The sequence below is a fragment of the Hylaeus anthracinus genome, unplaced genomic scaffold, assembly GCF_026225885.1.
Source record: "Hylaeus anthracinus isolate JK02 unplaced genomic scaffold, UHH_iyHylAnth1.0_haploid 11989, whole genome shotgun sequence".
Taxonomy (NCBI): domain Eukaryota; kingdom Metazoa; phylum Arthropoda; class Insecta; order Hymenoptera; family Colletidae; genus Hylaeus; species Hylaeus anthracinus.
Window position 1 is genome coordinate 14,224,289 of NW_026534337.1, and position 17,427 is coordinate 14,241,715.

General features: G+C 44.4%; 1 protein-coding gene and 1 long non-coding RNA gene across 5 annotated transcripts in view; both read left to right on the forward strand.

Moving 5' to 3' along the window:
* LOC128887820 (microphthalmia-associated transcription factor) overlaps positions 1-17,141 on the forward strand; it is a 33,582-nt gene extending 16,441 nt beyond the window's left edge. For all 4 annotated transcript variants that reach the window (XM_054144179.1, XM_054144181.1, XM_054144178.1 and 1 more), the window contains 4 exons: positions 7,190-7,379; positions 8,652-8,727; positions 11,996-12,275; positions 14,430-17,141. In XM_054144179.1, the coding sequence (XP_054000154.1) occupies positions 7,190-7,379; positions 8,652-8,727; positions 11,996-12,275; positions 14,430-14,669 (786 nt within the window). In that variant the 3' untranslated portion in view covers positions 14,670-17,141. The remainder of the gene's footprint in view (positions 1-7,189; positions 7,380-8,651; positions 8,728-11,995; positions 12,276-14,429) is intronic.
* LOC128887829 (uncharacterized) lies at positions 775-6,642 on the forward strand. Its single transcript, XR_008460106.1, has 2 exons — positions 775-2,910; positions 3,412-6,642. It is a non-coding gene; the product is annotated as an uncharacterized LOC128887829 (long non-coding RNA).
* Positions 17,142-17,427: the final 286 nt, after the last annotated feature.

The following is a 17,427-nucleotide window of genomic DNA, read 5'->3' on the forward strand; positions in this document are numbered from 1 at the left end:
GGATCCTGGAAAGATCTGTGATGGCACCTCCTGTCTTCGCCACTAGAGGGACACCGCGCGTTTCTCGCAATTACTCGGTAACATCAAAATATAATCCATTCCCGACCGACCTCCAAACCTCCAGGCGTCTAACCCTTTATTTACTGAATTTCTCAAAAGTTTTTAAAATCCAGGCGTCCATAGGCCCAAGACGAAACCTCCCTTCCTTTCCTGCCCTCTCTCACACCCTCCCGTGACAGACACCGCCGCCATAAAGTGTTTCATTTGAATACAATTATCCCTTCTCACTATAAAATTCTAAAGAAACCGCGATCTTCGGTTTAGAGTGATGTTCCCTTGACGAAGCTCGATCTCGATCGCGGTTTGCTTTAAATTTTTCCTCCGTGGCGTCCTTCTCCCACCAGTTTAGCTCGAGGCGAGTATGACGGGAATGCTGGATGACCGCGATAAACCGTTTTGTGAGCTTTCCGACGGTTGAAGCGTCGTTAACTATGAGTCTGGAGAAAACGTTCCTCGAGATAGCAGATAACAATGATCCCGTCGATAACCGCTTATCTCGATAAAGCCGACGTTAAATCAACGATCCTATCAGAATGATGCGAACGCCGTACGTCCGCGAATGGGAGCGTTACATAAAAACGGTTATGGTTGCGCGCAGGTACGTGCTCGCGCGTGTCCAAGAACCAACGGAAACACGGCTCGTTACGAGAAACGGAAACCGATCTCCGATCGCTTTTCCTCGCTCGCGTGGTTAACGCCAGAGGTGAGCAAAACTCTTATCTGGATACAAACGTCGAGGAACGAACAACAGATAAGCAACCGTCTGTTTGTTATTCGTCGAACGAAAATTGGATGTCTAATTCTGCATAGAAGTAATTCTGCATAAGTACAGTGCAGTTAGCGTAGACAAGTATAGAATAAGTTGTGTCAGGGTAAAAGGATAGAATTCTTGTGTAGATACACGTCGAACGACTAAAGGATCGTTCCTCGTAGAACAAAAATTAGAAGTCACGTCACATCGAACAACTAACATCACACTTATCGCTATATTGTTTTATTCGTTATCAGCTCCTCGAATAAACTTTGGCTCGTTTTTGATTAACAGTTCCTTATACAACGACGTTCTACTCGGTGCCACTTGAGACGAGGAAATGAAATTGAAGCGTAAAGTTCTACCGAACACCATTTAATCACTCAGACGTAATCGTAACGACAATCATACAAATATGTTTCTTTTTTTGTCTTTCAAGTAATTAAAACGCGATCGAGAAGTCTCGAAACCCGTTTTTCCAGTTTGCTTCTCGTTTCCAAGATTTTTTTTTGCGGGTCTGCAAATAAAAATCATCCCTGTCTCGTAGATGCGCCGTTCTCTCCCACGAAAATCGGCGTGTCACGTATATGCGAGCGTCGCGTGGTAACGAATGCGTTAATTTGGCCGCGCTCGGAAGAATATGGTTGCAATGGTTATACTCGCGTGAAAACCGCAAACATTTGTAACTCACTGCGGAACATTTTGTTTATTCATTTATTTTTCCATTTGTTTGCCCGGGGACCGGAGAACCCTCCATCTCCATGGATACGATACACGTCGGTCTGGAGAAGCATACTGTACATACAGAGAAAACGGAACGTGCAATGAAATGATGTAGCAGTTATCGGAGATTACGTAATAATATTCGGATATCCCGGAGAATATCGCGCATTTCAAGACCCTAATTTATTAACTGACAACAGAGCGTAATTTCAAGCGTGATGATTTACGGCCTCCTGCCATCGTTCCGAATGGAATTGCGTTCCCTTCCCGCGCAATTCCGTTTGCTCGGTTGCAAAAAGTAGACGGAATCTTTGACTCGAACAACTCGCGAACGACCGCCGAGATAACCGCCTGTCCAATTAATAACAGCTTAGACAATGGCTACATAATCGGTGGACGATCAACTTTATCGAATTCTTTCGTAAAATCGGTACAGGCATTATCGACATAATACTTTAATCTTCGGAGTCAGTCACGTAGTTGTAAACTAATGCTTAGATTGTTACACTATCAGGTAGCTGGATCGATAGAATCAGGGTTGGCTTCCAAGTTTGCGTTTGAAAAATAAAGTAAATACGCGGTAATCCTCCGCAAAGTTCGCTCGAATCGATTCTAATATCGTTGATTAATCTTGTATAACATCCGAGGAATCTACGTTAAACGCTTTCGATCGCGTGAATGCGCATAATTTGTTAGGGGACCCGAATAATGCTCCGTACTCCAACTTAGAAGCAAGGAACGTGTTACCGTCGCGATGCTGCGGCTAAACATATTCATTTGGACATATTCGCGACAGCAATTATTGCGTCTGCGTTCTCGCCGCTCCCCTCCCGCCTAGTTACATGCTAACACGTATACTATACATATCGAGTGCGATAACGAGCAACTCCAGTACACGTGTTCACGCTCCCGACGTCAATTAGGTCCACCTACCGTCTCGCCGTCATCTGCCGCACGACTTGTTCCTTCTTCGCGCCTTTTCCGCTCCGCTTCCGCGTTACCTATGCGAAAGAGTAAGGAGTAACGAGTTAGGCAACGGTCGTATCGAATCCGCCGTCGTTGCGTTCAGAAATGAGCACTAGGAAATAAGAGACAAACAGGACAGATTAAATTCAGAGCCAACACGTTGACTGCTGAACTAACGGTGAAAATTCCAACAAAGTTAAAATTTTGTTTCTATAGAATTAGACACGACGATCCAACTTCTAGTGGTATTTATTTCCGCGACCTCTTTAAAATTTATCATTTTATTTCCGCGGTGAAAATCCTTGCTCACCCATACGTGGCGGTGAACGTGTTAGAGTTAAATTAAAATCAGGTGAATGGGGACCAGTTTCAATCCGCAAGAAATTTAATTAAAACTGTTTGGAATATGTGTAAGTGCTGTTTGAATTTTGCATACGCGGTATGTAGAGCGCAAGACGATACGGGTGCGATACGCGCGACGCAACGCGATGCTACGCGACGCGATACGACGCCACGCAAACACACTCGCGTGTGTATGTGCGTGGAACATTGTCGACGATTTTGATGGCTCGTCGATTAATTGACAATACACTGTAACGTCCGCATTGTTTGCATGCAGAGATTACACGCGAAATCTTCGTTCGTGATAAAATTAATATAAAATCGACGAACTCGCCCGGAATTTCTTTTTTTTTTCTTTTTTTTTTATGCATCATGCGCGACTTGAAGAAAGAGTGTTCGCGTTACTATTTTTGAAAGGAAGAAATAATTTAATTCCTCCGACATTATCAGTAATAGGTTACTTTCAAAGTAAAATTTTCAACCATTGAAGAAACAACCGCGAAAATTGATAAGTCGATAATTATCGTATACTCTGAATATACTTAAACGCAAAATGTTTTTTACGACAGAGCTAACTTCAAGTGGCTACACGTTACCATAGTTAACGAACAACTGACTAATGGACTTAGGCCACTTTCAAAATGGACGGCCCGTACGGCGTATGCAAAGAACTCCATTTAACCGTTAATCTATGCCGATGTGTTGTCAACTGAAAAAAAAAATAACGTTGAAAGTTATGAAAAACATTATCCGGAGGATGAATTATTCATTTCCGTGACGGCAAGCAAAGCACTGTTACGTCTATTAGAGTTAACGAAACTCCAGAAAGCTTTGCGGAATTGTTCGAGATATCGAGTCCACACTGTTTGTACGCATTCGCGCGAGCATTGCAAGGATAAGTTTCGAATGATGCGAACGTGTGCGAACGCAAACGGGAGTGTTACATAAAAACAGCTTCGGTTACGCGGAGGAAGCGCTTGCGCGAAATCCAAGAGCCAACGGAAACGATGCGCGACGAGAAACGAAATCGATGTCGGATCATCGATCGAATGTAACGACGAATTCCGAAAGACGAGCCAACACGATACTGTCGTGGTATTCTTATGCCGCCACTCGATAATGTAATGGAAAATGTAACAAGTAATGGAATATTTAAACGTTTGAAAAAACGTACAGAGAGCATAACGAATGTTATCGTTTCAACGGAATGTTTTACAGGAATTTATCCAACACCTGCTGGAACGAAACAATATCTTAACACAAAACGTGAAATATACGGAACGGTCTTACTTGGATTCAAATTTCCAATAAAATATGACACCCGAGAAATACTAATAATTTTGTACTTTTGTAAGGAACTAAAGTTTACCTAAATAAATCAAATAAACGTTTGCCCATAAATCATTCCAGGAAAACTCTAGTCATTATTGAAGCATGACACGATCGGTCCATATGGAATCTGACGGGAGCAGGAAGGGGGAAACATTTTATTTGAATAATGGATGACGTTCATTCGATGGAACGAAATATTTCATTGTTCAGGGAGCACGGGAGATTTGTAAACGTAAATATTTTTCGTAAATTGTTCGAGTAGTCCTAGCTCTTCCCTACACCCTCGTCACATGTCCCCGCCCTATTCTGTTAGCAACGTTGTGTGATGCGAGCGCGGCTTTGTATCGTCGCGTACTTCCACGGACAGGCGTCGGTTATTATTGTTGCGTAATGTTTACGTCACTTACACGTACGCAATTGAATAACCATAAGCGTTGTGTGCCGCGTACTATCTCGGTCATTTTTCCTCCGTTTCGCCTCGTTCGAATTCATACCGACCAATCCACTGTTTCCTTCCTGCCTCGCCACCTCTTTTCATCCTCCCGAATAAATTCGTATCCGTGTAATACTAGTCGAATCACTGATGTGTAAATATCCACGAAATAATTCCTTCGTGCTTCCAATGCTGGAGCAAACAGTTGGACGAGTGTTTTTAGTCGTCTTTATTCGAGAGTAATTAGTACGAAAGAATTATAGACGCTCAGACCAGAGAAATCGTATAAAAGAATTACGACTGACGTCTCGATCACGACGAGGACCCTCTTCAGCCTCAAGTTCGTCGAACACGCTACAAGGAAAGGTTGAAAATATAATTAGAAAGATGGTTTCTAAATATACACAAGTGGCTGACGTATGTAGATGGTCACCTTTCTGGGTTTTAGTTTCCCAGAAGGCAATTTCATATGTTACACGTTCGAGTAAAGTTTTACTTTGGATTGTTAAACGAAATTTCGTTCGGTCTACATTTTCCCTTTCTGGGTTTTAGTTTCCCGGAACGCAATTTCATATGTTACACGTTCGAGTAAAGTTCGAGTTTGGATTTGTTAAATGAAGTTCCATTTGATCTACATCCTTTAAATATGATGGTTTATTGCTGAGTAAATAAAGATTAATCTGCGCAACTTCACTCGGATAGTGTATTTATCTCTGTCTTCCAACTTTCATTCGTGTAAGTATCGGAATTCGCTTCGTACGATTCGTTCCGGGTCATTCCACGCGAAATCGATCACTTTTTGCTGTCGATGTCAGGGATTTCGTTGAAATTGAAATACGATGTAGTCGACGTGAAATTAGGGGAGGGTTGAAGTAATCGCTTAGTTGCACTCGAATCTCTTCGAAAAATATCGAACGTCGAGTATTGTGATTTTTGAAAACACGCTGTTCAAATGAATTTTTATTTCTGGAATAATCAACCGTAATAAAATCCTCGATGAAATTCTGCGAACTTCTGATCGACCTCTGTTTTCAGAGATCTGAAAAGTATTTACGTATTTCTAAAAGGCTCCTCTACGGGACAAGGTTATTTCCAAGTAGGCGTTTTATAATTGACATCGTAATGAGTTGTTACAGCTGCTCAGGTAACCGATTCGGACGGTGGCTACTACGGTCGGCTGACCGTATCGTTCTCGCGCTGTATTCTCTGAATGAAGTGTACAAACGAAATCGCCAGGTTTCATTGCCACTCCAATGATGCATTCATACCTTTATAGTAGTTCCACTGACCTACTCCTCGCCAATGATACTTTTTTCATATTAAGGTTCTCGAATACCTTGCTTGTTTTTTGTTAACGATGTAAAAGTCGCATTACCTTCTGCACTCTGTTTGTCCGTAAATTTAAGACCATCAACTTGATGACTCAAACCCTCCTTAATTTTACCTACGCAACGACATATTTCAGTTTCCATGAAATCCCTCGCCTAGATCGTACGAAGCATTCGATTCGAAGTGGAACGATCGTCGTTCGAGTTTCCTTTTCACGCGATTCGTTTCACGTTCACGATTGTGAATCCCTTTGGTCTCCTCGCTCGAGAAACCGGAAGGACAATGAAAGTGTCCGTCGAAGGACGTTAACGGCCAACGAGAATAGCGTGCTTGTCGCGAAAAAGTCTGTTTGCAAATTAGATCGTAAGCGTACCTATCTCGACTCGTTCGATAAAACCGGATAGCGGCGTGTACGATGCAGGTGTATTATCGCTCGGAAGGAATCTTTTATTTTTTTCTCGTCAAGTGCACGCCAGAGCAAATCCATTTACCATAAAGGCTGGGCATTTTGCAATTCCTCTCGGCGCCGTCGAGACTCCGAGCGTGGCGAGACAAAACAGAATCTGATGGGAAAATCGCAAATTTATTTTCGTGGTGCCCGTTGAAGTTTCTGGGACGATTTATATCCTTCGAATTCAACTAATCGACCACCGATTATTCGCAATAATATATAGTACCGTTAACTAAATAGAAATCCAAAGTAAAAGTCTCCATAAAAAAAAAAATTGTGTAAGGCGTCTACAAACTGAATTAACAGTGTCTATGAAGAAAATATAAAAAGTGTTCCCGTTCCTCAGCGCTAGACAGGTCATTTTAGTTAAATAGAACGTATTCTAATACTTAAGTTACTTATATATTGCTCAAATTAAAGCAACAGAACAATTAACATACCGATAAGATAGCGACAAACAGTTTCAGCAGAAGTTAACAAACGAACCGAGTGAAACTCTAGCTGGAAAATAATTTAGAAATGCTCAGGGTTAGTCGAGAACCGCGAGGTCCTCTCAGGGTTAATTTGGCATCGTGATTCGATCTCTCCGCATCTAGCTATTACGCGTTCCTTTCACTATCTCTTCCCTTTCTCGCAACGAGGTAAACCTAGTCTCGTTGAATCGTATCGAGCCGCATCAACTGTCAATTTCGACGTCGTCGCGTCGTTCTTCGTTAGTAATTCGAAGCGTGGTCGCTTCCTGGGTGGTTGCTTCCTAGGTGGTCTTATTATCGGTAATCGCATTAAAGCCATGTGATTGCAGGCGGAGGATCTCCTGGACGACATTCTGTCGTTCGAGGGTGGATCCTTGGGCGACAGTTTGAAGGATGGCCAGCCAGGAAGCCTGACCAACATTCCGGAGCTAGAAATCAAACCGGAGCCTCTGCTGCTCACCGAGGCGGAGATACACGCTCTTGCCAAAGACCGACAGAAGAAAGACAATCATAACATGAGTAAGTAGTCCAGATTAGCCTTAGTCCACTCCGCTTCTTCTGTTCGCGTAACAATTTGTAAAATAACCAAGAAACGAGTGTTTACGCGCGTAAGTAGTTTTTCGTAATCGTTTCCTGAAAGGTAAAGGAACGTTCACGCAACGGAGGATTTATATATTGTCTTGTCTCCCCTCGAGGCTCGTTAAAACGCAGACCTCTCTTTCAACAAGGTTTGTCCTTTCGATTGCGTCGTGTTTGCTCAAATACTCGCCGAGCATTCCTTCCCTCATGGTCGCTGCTCCAAATGAACCTGCCTATCGGAATAGCAATGGCGGCAATCGCGTTTCACCGCTTCGGACCTGCTGCACATTGTAATGCACGCGAACCTTAACATGATTTTTTTTTTTACGACAGTATAACCCATTTTCTTTAGAATAACGAATATCTATGTACTTAGGATTTACCTCGAATTCGTTACTTTCGAGTTACCTCTACTAGCGGTTTACCTTTAGATAGATTGTCACACCCGAAAGAACGTCGTCCCTTTATCCAAAGAAAAAACCTCACGTCCGAAAGAGTCGAGTCGCGCTTTGGCGCAGATACGGGCAAATCCACGGAACTTTTAGATTTGCAATCTCGCGCCTTTATTTAACGTTATTCTCTGATGTTTCGATATTTTAACTATTTTGTTTTGCGAAATTTACGCCGTCAGGTAAAACAAATTCAAACACGCGGTATAAAGCTGTTTCGAAATGTATCGAGCAATTTAAATATTATTTAAATATTTCTCATTTTTCGAACGTTGTATTCCCAAAACGTATTGTATTTCTCGTTATGTTTGTATATTTTGAAGTTTAATGAAGCTTTACTATGCGTTATTAAATATTTAAATATTGAATACAAAATTTTTGCTTTCAATATTATGATTTAAAACCTTTTCCCGAATTTCACCTCGTGATATCCACTGCCAGAATGTGTACTAAATATTCAAAATGTGCTCTTGAAAAAAATTCGTTTTTTTTTTTTCAATTGCAAATCTAAAAGTTCTGTGGATTCGCCCATATCCGTCCCATTCGCATAACTGGCCGGCAAGCTGTTCCACGAGGCGTTATTCAAGCTAAACGCGACTCGTTCACGAGCCCCCAATGAGAAACCAACGCTAAACGTTCCTTCATTTCCGCAAAAGAATAATCGCGAGTTGTTTTCAACGACCTTCAGGATTTGCATGGAAAACAGCTCGCGTTCCGGTTTCTTGGCGCTGTAATCGCAACGATCGCAATTATGATTTTTCAGTCGAGAGGCGACGACGTTTCAACATCAACGACAGGATCAAAGAGCTTGGGACACTTCTGCCGAAAACCAATGACCCGTGAGTACAATTCTACGCGGAACCGTTTCCAAAACTTCACCCGGAGCGAGAAACACTTTTCGCTTCGACGGGTTTCTAATTCCGGATGGTTCGTAATTAGTTGGGATTTCTCACGGGGCACAGTTTGGGAAACGCTGCTCGGAGTCATTCGTTTCAGTCGCTTGTCTATCCGTCCACGTCTGTAAGTTCATCCGTCTTTTTACGCACCGGGCGTTCCTTTCCTCTTTCGATTTACCGCACATTCGTTTCTTTTACCGTTTGCAAGGGAAGCGTAATAAATATTGTTTTCTCTCTTATTTTTCCTAACGTTTCTTTCCGTAAGAGGATCTACCGTCGGGCCATTATTATCCGTTCGTAAGTCCTCGCGACGCGAGTTAGACGAGGTTCGCTACTCGAGTCGAAATGCTTTCACCGGAACTTCGTCCTTCCGTTTCCTTTTCTGGCTGGCACTCCGCGATACTCCGGGGCCAGCCTCGTCCCGCGGCGAAATCGTCTTACGCGTTTCTGCTTTCGCGAATGAATTTCTGCTTTGACGAATTTTCAGGAACGACGATCCCGCGATACACGAAACCGAATACTTGCGAACGTCGGAATGGAGAGAGAAGGTATCGTTGGCAGCTGAGAAATAAAAGATACGCGAACTCTCGAGCGGTAGCACGGAATCATTTTAAGCGAGTATATCTCTCCGAGGTATTCTTCTCAGCTGCCAATGATACTCTTGTTCCTTGGATCGATGCTTTCCTTTTTCCGCGCACCGTCTCGCACGTCTCGCCCGGAGTTGGGGAAAATTTTAGCGGAGGGATCCTCTCGAATTTTCTCCTCCCAAGGACCCTCTCGGAAAATTCTTGAGGGCAGACCTTCCGGAATAGAATTACCTTCTCGCTTTTTAAATATAATTTAAAACTCTATTTTCTTTTTATAAATGTACTCATGTTTTAACACCTGCTATTCAATCTAAAGAGTTCCATGGTCTTTTTTATCATCCACGTCGTTTACTACAAGAATTTTTGATCGCGTCTGGGCTCGTTTAATTTACGACTTCGCCATTCGTACATCCGCTTTTTGTCGACAGTCTTCCGTGTCACTGTCAGCGTGCCGAGAATCTTAAAAACTAGCTGTCGTTCCTCGATCTTTCTTTTTTTTTTTTTTTTACCTCTTTCCCTTCTATGCTTTCCGACGTGTTTCTTTTATACTCCAAAAAAAGGCTCCGCGGGAGATTGAAGTTTTAACGGGTGGCTGACGTGGAAGCCATTTTTGGTTCTACGCGACTGGTTCCACGGAAATATCGGCGATAAAAATTGTCTTTCAAACCTAGTTGATAGATGTTATACGAGACGCTATAAATTAGCAAAGTCATACATAGCGTTACAAAAAATTAGATTATTTCTAAAGCTTGCCAAAGCGTAGAGGACACCTTGATGTTACTCAAGACGTTATAAATTGGGAAAGTCGTACGTAGCGTTACAACAAAATTAGTTTATTTCTAAAGCTTCCGAAAACATAGAGAACACCTCGACTTCGTTTAGAGGGTGACTTGTGTAGATTCGAATATTTTAAGACACCTGTATCGTCGCAATAGATTATTTCTTGAATCTCGCAAAGCATACTACAGTGCACCTTGACTTTGCTCAGAGGGTGAAAAACTTCTGGAGATTCAACTATCTTAAGGCGTCTCGAGAAAGAAAGAGTCGATAGGGCATTTTAATCCCAAGTATACCACCGTATGGTAAATTATAGCAGTGCAAGCAGCGTTAAGCTTTGCTGATACAAGTTGCGTAACGTTCGCGAAAAAGAAGGCAACGTCGAGGGCCAGATTCCTTCGGAGATTTGTATTGCACGAGAGAGGAGCAAGAGGATACGCTTGCCGTCGCGACACACGCGAGTAGGCCAACACAGGCGAGATATCGTCTCTCCGATAACGAAACGAGTCTCGGTCTAACGACGATGGCAAACATTAACAACGCGACACCGTTTCCATCGTCTCACGGATCTCACTTTTTTCACCGTTTCTTGACCAGGATTTCTTTGGGCCGGTTTTATCATTGCATGCGCAATTATCGCACGATTGTCGATTACCCGCTCAAATTAAAGGGAAAGTTCGTTCTCGAACCCGCAGTTGTCTGCACGAGAAATCAACTTTCGCGTAAGAACGTCTGTTTAGGGGTTTATTCCCAAATATACTTCAACTTTAGAAGGTTTAATCGAAACGAATAGTTTTACGAAGAAGTCGCTATATCGTTCGATTCGAACTGCTAGATGTTTATTGCCAGGAGTGGCAAAGCTATACTCGCGGCTTCGTTGACAGAACGTCTGTTTCGAAAGACATGGATCAGCGAGAAACGCGAATGCTTATCAGCAAATATCTTGCACGGACTCTAGCAATGACGCTTTGCCAAGAAACAGATTCGTTTACGCATTGTGCCGGGTGTTTTCTTTCACACGAGCGTTTAGAACAGCAGTGAATCAAGTTTACCCACGTTTTGAATCATGTCTTAAGGGGTCATGCACGAGGCCGAAGAAAGCATGATTTTTGTGATATTTTTATTCAAACAACTAAAGACATTTTAATTACAATACATCATAATTTTTCACCACTTCGCAGAGAGTCGAAAACTTTTCCATTGCAACGCTTTTCTCGTTCCACCCAAAACAGCCACTCTTTTTTCAATTATCTCCGAGGTTTATCGTATCTACCACTTTGTGCAATGTTTGTTACGATTGTTCCGAGCGATGTTGGTGGACTCGTCGAACGATAAATCGTTACGTCCGTGGCCCCCATTGCGAATCGAACGTACAGGATTTCTTCGTTCTCGCGTCGCGAAAAACTTGTTCCATCGGTTGGCATGTCGCGATGCGACGCGTTTTGGGGGAAACGAGAAAATAAGGACGCGAGTTGGGAAAGCTGGGAAAGGATAAATCGCGCAGCGAGAAAAACGCGCAGCGAGGAAAATGCAAAGCCGGTCGTACGCGGCATAAAAATTCTTGGAGACCTGGCGCGCAAGAAGAAGAACAAAATAGCGCCTACGTCGTATTACGTATTCCACTAATAGTTTGTAAAACATCAGTTTAAATAATTACAACGAGAATAACCCAGGCCTGCGTGAATTTAACACAAGTGGATGTTCCTGTAGTCGAAAAGAAAATTTAATTCGTAATTATGAAAGATATACAGAAGTCAATTTCCCTCTCCTGTAACGTATCATGAAATCACACGAAATTATTCGGAGAAGACTACGCGTTACAGTGTTTTTAATTCGTCTAATTTCAGGTATTACGAGATCGTTCGAGACGTGAGACCGAACAAGGGCACGATTCTCAAGTCCTCGGTGGATTACATAAAATTGTTGAAAAACGAACTGACGAGGATGAAGCAGAACGAGCTCAGGCACAAGCAGCTCGAACATCAGAACCGTCGGTTGCTTTTACGGGTTCAAGAATTGGAGCTACAAGCCAAGGCGCACGGACTTCCGGTTTCCGACTTCAATTGGGCCTCGACGTCCGGGGGCATGCTCAACGCCTTCCCCAGGAACAAGCTTCAGCAACGCAAGGTACGGTGTTCGTGTATCCCAGCGCATTCAACGTTGATAACGTTGCGATTAGCGTGGCGTCGTGTATCCTGTCGGCTCGCCGCGCCGTCGAGTTGGGTAATTCGCAACAGACGGATACACGCAACGCTTTTATTCAAGTTTTCCAGGTTGGCTGACTGTTACGCTCGTTTCGGAGCAGTAACGATAACCATTTCGTTCCATAGACCAAGATAAATAATTAACCACTCACTGTCCGGCCCAGATCCAGTTTCATTTTACTTTTAATATAATGTTTGCAATGTTTGGCAAAAAAAATTGTCTAGTACGACTGTCCTGCTAGAGATGTTTTTGGTTTAACTTTTGCAGGATCGTACGTGGTATCGGACATTGAGGACGATTAACGTAATATTACGACAATGGAGCAATTCAGCGTAGCGGCGCATTTGCAATGCATCCACATATTCGACGATCTGTATTTTTAAGTCGCTGCGATATTTCTACGGCCACCGCTGCGTGCAGCTATTGTATCCGCAGACGTTCTTTAAAAATAGTCTCTTCGACTTTAATTAAGCTAGCCCTGCATCGTTCCCGGATACTCTAGCCGCGTTTCCTATCCCGCGGTTATCCTTCAACCGTTGCATTAGCCGTTCATCGGCGTGCAACGGCGACAGCCGCGACACTGACTGGGCTTGAATTTTTTCAAGGTTACGCCGATCAACGCCGATAGACAGCGGCGATCGTTTCACGATCCTTGATCCGAATAAACGTTCGCTTCGTTCTCGGGACTGGTTTCATAATCCGCATCTGTTCTTACGAGACTACCAGCCACGAAATCATTCGTTTATTCGTCCTCGCTCGTTCTATCTCCTTCTCTCTTCCTCTCTCTTTATAGCCTCTCTGGTATCCGACTCCCTTCTCCTCCCGCTACCTTCATCCTGTTCGTTATCTTCCTCGTGTCGCATCTATCTCCTTCTGTACCGCGAGTACTCGCAGAAACGAGCACTCTTACGGTCCAGAGATGGGCAAAATTCTTATCTGGATTAAAACTTGGAACAACGAATGAAAGATAAGCAAACGGGCATTCGATGGGGAATAATGACTTGTCGTTGGTTGGTAGAGCAAAATGAAAATTGTCATATTCTCAGGGGTGGAGCTTGACGAACAGAAGCTTCTCGTTACAAAGAATTCGTAACGATCGCGACATCTTGAAGAATTAAAAATTGTACCATATTAAAGGGAAACGGTATATTTATATGTTAAATTGCTTTATATCGAACATTCTCGGCGTTATCTCCAAGTTTAAAAGGTATTTGGTCGCCTTTGACTTCCATTCGACCGATATTACGCGAAGCGAACGAGTGTACGGCCACTTCGATTTTATCCGTTATCTGTTATCGGGATAAAATGTTGTCCATGTTCGTATCACGTCCTTCCAGCCAACCTCAAAGAGTTCCCTGTTCGCATTCAACGTCGAATCGATATCGTTTCCCAGCATCACTTATCACCGAGTTACACCTATGATTCTGCGCGGCATTCGACGCGATTTTGATCTCGTCGCGACGATGTCTCGGGCCTAGCTTGATTATCGACGACGAATTCCCTTAAGCGCGAGTGATAACAAAAGACGGATAAAATGGCGCGCTTAGGGGCGTCGAGACTGCATGAGTTATTGTCCACGATAAAGTCTCGTTAGAGTGTAAGCAGCTTTCTCGAGGTTTGAAATTTAAACGTTGATAACGTCACGGCTAGCGTCGCGTCGCGTATCCTGCCGACGTATATTATCGAATGCACTTTGTCGCTTTGCCGAAATGAAGGCTCGAAATAGGATCGAAAACGGTTCATTCAATAGTCCCTGTCGATGATTAAACCTTTGCGCTCAAGATGCTCTCTCAGCATTCTATTGTCACGAATGCTTAGATCGACTTTGAAAATGAGATCTCTAATTTGAGATTTGCGAATCAGGTCAACTTTGCCTCAACGACAATCATTTTATTGACACTTTGAGTTCCAAAGAAATTAAACCTAAAGGACACCTAGTGGTGACTGAGAGTGCAAAGGGTTACACAACGTACCCATCGAGACCTCGCGAGTTAAGCGTCATTTTAGAACGGAATCTTCGGGAATGTTTACAGTGGATTAATAATTTTCAACGAAGCCTCGTTGCTTGATCCACAGATTCCAGAACTGGTGACGGAAGAGGCGCCTAGTTTGAGTATCTCGCAGCTGGAAGATCTGATGGAGGACGACGTGAGCGGGCCGATACACAGTGGCGACCCTATGCTGTCCTCGCCGCACCTTCCACCGTTGAGTCCAGCACCGACAGTATGTCAACACGGGCTACCAGACGAGGACACCCTCGGTAGCCTGGCACCGACCACGCCTAATTCTTCCTCCGACATGGACATTGTCGCGTAGCATCTCGAACGGTAGCAGCCTCTCAAACGACGCGCTACCCGAGCACGAGCATGTTTTGGGGGTTGGTGGTCGCGAACCGAGGCTGCTCGATGCGAACGTCGGACCGTAAACGTTTACGGTCGACGACGGAAACGTAATTCTCGGTCATCTTTCTCTCTAACGGCTGGCCGTTACGTACACGGCTCCGAAAGAATACTCTTTCGAGCGTGTACACTCCTCTCGTATCTTAATTTCGGTCTACTGGTTCGGTACCGAAACAAAACACGGAATATTCACGTTCGACCCCGTTACGCGACCGTTGGTCGGCCTCGAACAAGGTTCCCCAAGGTCGATACTCGCGTAACGTTGGCTGGCGAGCTCCTCGCTTGGCTACAAACGAAATTTTATGGTACGAGTACTCGCGCAGGTCGCGAGTTCTGTGACGATGGCTCGGACATGGTAGACGGCAAATCTTTCCAAAGATGTTCCTTCGTTTCGTCGAGAGTACACGCGATCTTTCCGATTTTCTCGATCATCGTGGTTCTCGTGATTTCTTTAAGGCGGTCCTGCGCGTAACGCGGGTCTCTCCGGGTAAACTGTAGAAATGGCGCATTTTGCGCGAACGAGGAGATCAGCGACGTTAGCTCTCTGCGGTCGGCCATTTTGGATCGCGACGATTAAGGAAACGCAGACGGATAGAGTGGATCTGAAAATTATTCTATTTTAATTTGACCGCACTGCCCGAATATTCATATTTTACTTCGCACAAGTGTATATATTCTAGACACGTTAGCTTTCATATTCCCCCCGAGTAATAGTATTCTATTCCTCGATAATGTCACGCGAAGAACATATTCGTAGAATAAATTTAAATAAACACGCATAGAGAGCGACGGGTTCGTATACTCATCAGGGCTCGAAGGTCCGCCCCTTAAAGCTCGTCATTCGAGGTCCGAAGAAATCAAGTCTGCAAAGAATGTCCCAATGTATGGTCCAAAATGGCGAGAATATCTCCGCGAGGTATCGCCGCAAGGTTTAACCTCGTAACGATCTAAGCGTGCACGATACGAATCGTCGGTTATCCAATTGGCCGATTCGAAGAACCATGGAGTCCCCGAGTCGAAACACGCCGTGAACTATTTAGATTATTAAAGTTTGTTACGACATTCGCTCGCCGTGGCCCTTCTCTGTCGCTCTTTCTTTCCGCCAGTTTCGCTTTCTCATTGATAAAGGATCGAAACGCGCGAGATCTAGGACGAGGACGACGAAGCCAGGTGTCACGGCCCGCAGACGGGCGTCGAACGACTCGGTTGCGCAACGTCGCAGCGGAGCGAGCAGTCGTTCGTTCGTTGTTTCGTTTCTCGAAAAACGTCTCGGTGTCGCGAAAGAATTCGAGGCGTGCTAGAAACGTGTTCGCCCAGCTCTCGAAAGAGCGGGCGTACACACACGCGCGCGTAAACTGTACGTAGAAGTATGATTAAGGAAACAAAGGAAACGAACGAGGCGGGATGTAAGCAAACGCGTGTGCGAGAGAAGAGACATTTCCGCGAAAGGGTGGACGTATGCATAAATGAGCGACACGCCCGCGACAAGATATATACAAATATTTTCGGAAGTATTTTGCGACGGAAACGGCGGGGAGTCTGCGTTACTTGTGAGGGCTCGCTCAGATTATCGACCTTTCCTCGAGTCAATGTTTGGCCGAGGGCTGTCCTGCTAAAAGACGCCGTGCTACGCCGAGTGCGATGTCACTTACACAGGCTGGATAAAGTAACGTTCCGCTACGCGGTGGATACCTGGCTCTAGACATCAAAGATTTATATTCTGCTCTAAAATATTAGTAACCCGTAATGGTTCGGAGCTAACCGTGTCCGATTATTAATCATAATCGTGGATTACATTTTGCCCGACGCCTCTAACAGACCTCCAAGATTCTCGTCCGACGGAAAATCGATGAACCGAGCGAGCCCTAAACCTCCGCCTTCGAGAGCCCCGATTCAATTTCTCCTCCTTTTCAAGTTCCTCCAAGAATGTAAGCGCGGGCACACCCGACTCGTGCTTTACCGCGTTCGAAAGTTTTTCGAAAATGAGGAGAAACCGCGTCGGGACTCTGATCTCTTACCGGTCCACGCGGACGTCACCGCCGTTCCCGTCGTCTTGTGATCGTTTTAACTCTAACCCAGAGTTGGGCAGAATTTCGATCGAATAATGGATGACGAACGGAAACGATTCATTCGCAACGGAACACTCTAGCGAACAGTTGCTCGGAGAACCTTCTACCGGGATTAAGAGTTGCTCGTATCTTTTATTCGTCGTTCGAGATTTCTGATCTGGATGACAATTTTGCCCATCTCTGCTCTAACTATCGCGTTTTACCTCGTTGACGCGTATTATTCGCTCATTGTTATCCGCGCGAGCCGCGCGAGGGTCCTACGACGTTTCTCGCCGGTCATCGCGTGAAACTGCAGAGTATATAAAGAGACGTTACGGAAAGACAGTGCAGTTTTCTTTTCGCGCCCGTTCGTGTCCATTCCTGCTGCCCTTTAGGTTCAATTAGGTGGTGCAGAGGTGGTAGAACTATTACAGAGCGTGTGGTAAAGTTTATTCGACTAGGACCGAAGAAGCAGAAGAACGCTGGTAGCAAAATAAGGCGGTTCCCTTATGAGAGGTTCCCTTCGATCGTAGGATATCCCTGGAACGATATAACGAGGATCCTTGCATATACCTGGAGAAGATAGCCGAAGCGTGGCAAGACGAACCGTTGGCGGATGGGTGAATT